This window comes from Homalodisca vitripennis, unplaced genomic scaffold, assembly GCF_021130785.1.
Source record: "Homalodisca vitripennis isolate AUS2020 unplaced genomic scaffold, UT_GWSS_2.1 ScUCBcl_7339;HRSCAF=14991, whole genome shotgun sequence".
In the NCBI taxonomy this organism is placed as follows: Eukaryota; Metazoa; Arthropoda; class Insecta; order Hemiptera; family Cicadellidae; genus Homalodisca; species Homalodisca vitripennis.
The window spans coordinates 12,630-18,944 of NW_025783453.1; the positions used below are offsets into that span (position 1 = coordinate 12,630).

Sequence of the window (6,315 nt, forward strand, 5' to 3'; positions counted from 1 at the left end):
AAATGATCGAAGAAATTTACAAAACTCTTTAAAGTAAAATCCGAAAATATCATTGATGTAGAAGTGTTATCTTCAATACACGGTCTTTTCAAGCAATACATTTTAACAAACTTGAACGATAATTCCATGTCAATTTACAAAATATCTATCAATTATGAGGCCAGAAATTAAAAGTTTAATAGAAAAATTTCAAGAGAATGTTAAAAATATGAAAGGATATCTCTCTTTGGAATGTGAATACGAAAGAACTTTAGTGAACGGTGAACCACAAACGTGTCCCAATGTACTTTACTATAAAAGCAGACGAGATCTTTGATGTAAACGACTTTATTTCTAAACAATTTAATAAATTATCACATCGAGAACACACAAATCATCCAAATAGGGGTTCAGGATGGACATTTAAAAGCTGCAAACAACTAGTTTTGAGCCTTAATAAACACGAAATGATGAAACGCAGGATCATATATCGATTTACCAAAGGAAATCAAAGATAATAAAGCTTGTATAAATATCAAAAATAAAGATGATTATTGCTTTATTTATTCTATCCGATGTGCTATTGAAAAACCCGAAAGATACTGCGAAAGATCAAAACAATATGAAAAATTTATAAATGACGAGATATTTTCAGGTTTCGAGTATCCAATGTCCTTAAAAGATATACAATTATTTGAAAAACGAAGTCACAATTCCAAGTACAAATATCCAAAAATGTCCATAAATATCTACAGTTATGATGAGAAACTCAATATTGTTTCCATTACAAATTTCTGAAAAATACGACGCCTGAGTTAAACATTGACTTATTGTATGTTAAACAAGAAGACAAATCTCATTATGTTTTGATAACCGATTTTAAATAAACTCGTGAGTTCTCAGTTATCTAAACACGAACATAAAAAATTGCTATGTAGAAGATGTTTAAGCCATTTCTACAAATCTGGAGATTTAACAGATCATTTAGAAATTTGCAAACAACATGAAGTTTGTAAGCCAATTATGCCGTTTCCAGGTCAAACAACAACATTTACTAATTATCAAAAGAAATTTTCTCATCCTTACGTTATTTATATGGATTTTGAAAGCATATTAGAGAAGATTCCCACATGCAAAAACAATCCGCAAAAATCGACTACAACGAAGATTCAGAAGCATATTCCTTATGGTTTTACTCTATAATTTTAGTGTCAAATGTGACGAATCGCATGTATAAACCGATATGTTATCGAGCCGAAAATGAAGACGATTTGCCTAATGTTCCTGCAAAATTGTTTGAAGAGCTCAATAAAATATCAAAATACATAGCTAAAAAGTATAATTCTAAGAACAAAAAACCTATGAAATTGACCGAAGAAGAAGAATTAGCGTACCAAAATTCCAGTCTTTGTCATATTTGTGAATGTGAGGGTTTTGATAATCAAACAAGAAAAAAAGTACGAGATCATTGTCATTTAACCGGCAAGTTTCGAGGCGCAGCTCATGCATGTTGCAATCTGAATTTGAAATTTCCACAAAACATTCCAGTTTTCTGTCACAATATGAGTAACTATGACACACATTTGTACATAAAAGAATTAGCTAAGAAATATGGAAACGTTGATTTGATCGCAAACTCAGAAGAAAAATATATAAATTACTCTGTAAAATTCTGGATACGGGTATGAGTTTGATGGTGACAAACCTAGAAAGTTCATAAAATTCTCTTTCGTAGATACGTTCAGATTCATGGCCTCGTCTATAGAAAAGTTAGCTAAAAACCTCAAAAAAGATGATTTCAAGCATACAAATCATTTTATACAAGATGGAAGAATATTGAACGCAATTCTAGATAGACAGCCAAATGACGACAACGAGATTTTTAAAATTCTATCTGGAAAAGGAATATTTCCCTATGAATTTATCGATAGTATTGAAAAACTTGATTTACACAGAAGACCTGAAAATTCAAGATTTCTATTCACTTTTGACAGGACGACGAGAGCATATCTGAGAAAGATTATCAACACTATTTGAAGCGTTTGGAACAAATTAAAAGAGAAAAATCTTGGAAATTACTCTGATTTGTACAATATCCAAGATGTTTTATTGCTTGCTGATATATTCGAAAATTTCAGAAATATTTGTCTAAATTGTTACAAACTTGATCCAGCACATTATCTAACAGCTCCAAGTCTCGCATGGGACGCTATGTTAAAATTAACGAAGATAGAATTACAGTTAATTAGTGATTATAATATGTATTTGATGATCGAAAAAGGTATTCGCGGAGGCATTTCTCAATGTATTAAACGATATGTTAAAGCAAATAACAAATATTTGAAAGATTTTGATAAGACAAAGCCCGAAAAACTATCTGTTGTACGTCGATGCAAACAACCTTTATGGGTATGGCCTCATGCAAAATTTACCATATAACGAAATCAAGTGGATGAACCCGAAAACATATACAACAGCAGAATGGCAAGAAAACAATTTTGGAACTCACTGGCGACGAAGATTATGGCTATATTCTTGAAGTCGATCTAGAATATCCAACAAATTTACACGAACATCACAAGGATTTACCTCTTGCTCCAGAACATTTTAAAAACAAACTTTGCAAAACTTTACTGGATAAAACTGAATACGTTGTTCATTCAAGAAATTTGAAATTCTATCTGGAACAAGGTATGATTTTGAAACATGTGAATAGAGTTATAGCATTCGATCAGAAGCCTTTTATGAAAAAGTACATTGATTTTAACACAAACATGAGAACCAAAGCTACAAGTGACTTTGAGAAGGACTTTTACAAGTTAATGAACAACTCAGTTTTTGGAAAAATCTATGGAAAATGTGAGAAACAGATGTGATATTAGACTAGGAAATGAAGAATTTTCAATGAAACAAGCTAAGAAAACAAATTTCAAATGCTTTAGTATCTTTGACGACAACTGTATAGCGAGTCACATGTACAAACAGAAAGTAAAATTTAACAAGCCAATCTACATAGGATTTTCAGTTCTCGACCTCTCAAAATTGCTAATGTACGAGTTTTATTACAACAAATTAAAGAACTATGATCCAGATTTGAATCTGTGTTACATGGATACAGACAGTTATTTTCTAGAATTAAAACGTGATCCTTACAAAATTATTAAAGAAAATTTTGAATGACTTTGATACGAGCGATTATCCAAAAGATCATGAATGTTTCGGTACTAAAAATAAGAAAGTCATAGGAAAATTCAAAGACGAACTAAATAGCGAAGTTTTAGAAGAATTTTGTGGTTTAAGATCAAAGATGTACTCGTACAAATATCTAGACAAAAATCCAGTTAGGTGTAAAGGGATTAAGAGAAGCGTTGTAAATAAAACAATAAATATCGAAAACTTGAAGAGATGTTTGTTCGAAGATAAAGAAGAATTTAGGGAGATGACAGTAATCAAAAGCTACAAACATGAGTTGTACACAGTTACCATAAACAAACTGGCACTGAACGCTAAAGATGATAAGAGAATTGTCCTAGAAAATAAGATCGATACAGTACCGTATGGATATAAAGGCGAAATTAAAACAGATATTTTAGAAGAGTTAAACAAAGTTGGAAACTTTGAAAATTGAGAAATAACCGGAAGTTTTTTCGAATATGAAATTGAGAAAGTCAAAGCTGTAATTTTTTCTATATAAATGGAGGCTCAAAAGAAGTGTACAATTTGTCAAGAATATAAATATTTTGAAGAATTTCATAAAAATAAGTCTAAAAAAGGAGGAATAGAGTCTATGTGTAAAGTTTGTCGTAGTAAATATGAGAGAGAATTATACGATAAAATAGAAAAATTAACGTTAGAAGAGAAAAAATGTTGCGTTTGTAAAGAAATTAAGGATATTTCCCAATTTTAACGATTGGCATTATAGTAGAGATAAAAAACATACACATTGTAAAGATTGTGCTATAAGAATTCAACGAAAAAGTCAAAAGAAACCGACTCTTTGCGAGTGTGAACGAATCATTCAATGGTTACCTTATCTTCAAAAACATTTACAGACAAAATATCATAATTCTAGAGTTTAATAAAATTTAGAAACATTTTCATCATAAAGTCCAGATTCATTGATAAAAACAGTGTCAGGATGAAGATTGTTAAGGGGCCATTCGAATAGCCCCTTGTTTCTCGGGGTCTATGGGATAGACTCCTGTAATTTATACATACAAAAGTTGTTTTTATCATCATTATCGACATTATTTATGATAGCTTGCCTCGTGTTTTCATATTCTAAAATTTCTGCAACATCTTTTGCTTTGAACCAAATTTTGAAAACGTTTCTGCTATCTTCGTTTTTGATTTCAGTATTAAAGAATATATGCCCGGTTCATTAATGAAAATAGTGTTTTTTTGAAAGTTTGAAGGTAAGAACGATTCGTTCCCCCCTTCTGAATCTATGTTATCGTAGCTTTTTTTATATTTGTCTTTAACGTGATCTCTAATCGCTTTCATCGTATTTTTAAATTCCAATATTTCTGCAATATCTTTTGCTTTAACCCTTTAAGGACCATAAGAAATGTGGAATGAAAAAAAAAGTTTTTCTTCTTGTAAAACATATTGCAGTTATGTACCTAAACTATTTTATTTGTATTTAAAATAATTAGTACACCTAGTTTATTATATATGGCATGGGACAAATATGTCCCTACGGACGGTAACGGAACTTGACAAAGATACTGCAATGCCATATATTTGTCCCAAGCGGACTCTAGTAAAACCTAGTAAATTGAGTAGTCCTCTATATTTCTGTAATTTTACAAGTCTGTAGGTTTATTTAGGTGATTGAAGTAAATATTATTTAATAAAAAGTTATTTTATTTTACAAAATTATGAAATTACAAAACTTAATTATCAATATACATGTTCGAAAACGTGTCAGTTTATTATAAAAAAATAACAATAGAACATTGTTCTTATGTTGATTAGTGAAACTGTTCAAAGCAGTTTCTTTCATTGGTAAAGCATAAATGAACTTGACATATTACACATATACAGTTTGTTCGGTTTTCTACTTTGTTCTTGGCACATTCAACACATCGACGTCTGATATTTGTCTTTTTCATGATATGTTCTGGCTTCAATGAGGGTCTAATATTTTTAGATTTCCTTGACAATGGAGTATTGGGAAGTGAACGCATTCTATTTGTGTAGTCACCAATTAGACCTCGTGCTATCATTTGTCGGTACTCAAGAGATGTAACAGCTTTTGCGCTCTCATTCTTCAACAACTGATTGTAAATAATACAAGCATTATTGACAGAAATGTCAAAAAGATCAAAAAATAACCTAAGGTAATACTTAATTTTTGACCTCCTGTCTACTTCATAAGTCACTTTTTTTCTGGTCCATCAGGTCAACGCCGCCCATGTACTTGTTGTACTCATTTACCATTTTAGGGCAGTCAATTTTCACTTTTTCATTAGAACCTTTTTGTCTGCGTTCAACAGTCACCTTGCCTAATGGAGAAATAAAATTAGATATCATAAGAACTGAACGGTTGTCCATCCACTTGACGCATGATACACCTTTGTCAGTTGAAGCGAAGTCAATGTCACCCCGGCTCATTTCTTTGTCTGACTTCAAGCATTTTGGCATTTCTTTACGTTCCGAACGAACAGTACCACATGCCATCAGTTGTTTTTCCAACATTTCAGTTTGTAAAAGGGGAGAGTTGAAAAAGTTATCAAAATAGAACTGGATACCTTTACCACCAAGGTTTTCTGTCATTTGTAGAATAATACCTTCCCCTAGGCCACGTTCTGGATTGGTTTTCTTTCCAGTATAGATATCAAACTGGTACAAATAACCTGTTTCAGAGTCACATCTGCACCACAGCTTGAAACCCCATTTTACAGGCTTATTCTTTATGTATTGTTTCATGGCATTTTGACCCTTGAATTTAACCATATGCTCATCAATTGATTGTTTTTCTGAATTTTCTCGGGCTTTTTGAAAATGTAAATTTAGATGATTTATTACTGGCCTAATTTTTTTTGCTTTGTCATAGGTTGAGGAAGATCGCGTATTAGCGTTATGCGTGGAGTTGTCACTGAAATGCAGTGCAGAGCGAATTTTTTCGAATCTTATACGGGGCATGACATTAGAAACATATGGCACTTGAAGGTCTGGTTGAGTTGACCAATAGTCTCTTATTGAGGGAAGAATATGGTATCCCATGACTAAGTTCATTCCGAGGAAAGCTTTTATTTCATCTTCATCAGTTTTAAAATTCTCACCATTTTGTTCCATATACAGATTTTGACTGTTGCATGCACGATAAGTTCA

The 6,315-nt window shown here is 31.7% G+C and overlaps 1 protein-coding gene across 1 annotated transcript; it reads right to left on the minus strand.

Moving 5' to 3' along the window:
- Positions 1-5,352: 5,352 nt before the first annotated feature.
- Positions 5,353-5,937, minus strand: LOC124374114 (piggyBac transposable element-derived protein 3-like). The gene has a single exon (XM_046832408.1). The coding sequence runs from the start codon at positions 5,935-5,937 to the stop codon at positions 5,353-5,355; it is 585 nt and encodes a 194-aa protein (XP_046688364.1).
- Between the last annotated feature and the right edge of the window lie 378 nt (positions 5,938-6,315).

What these genes read in the sequence shown, in the direction of transcription:
- LOC124374114 (XM_046832408.1), bottom strand. Translation starts at nt 5,937, where the DNA reads ATGGTTAAATTCAAGGGTCAAAATGCCATGAAACAATACATAAAGAAT.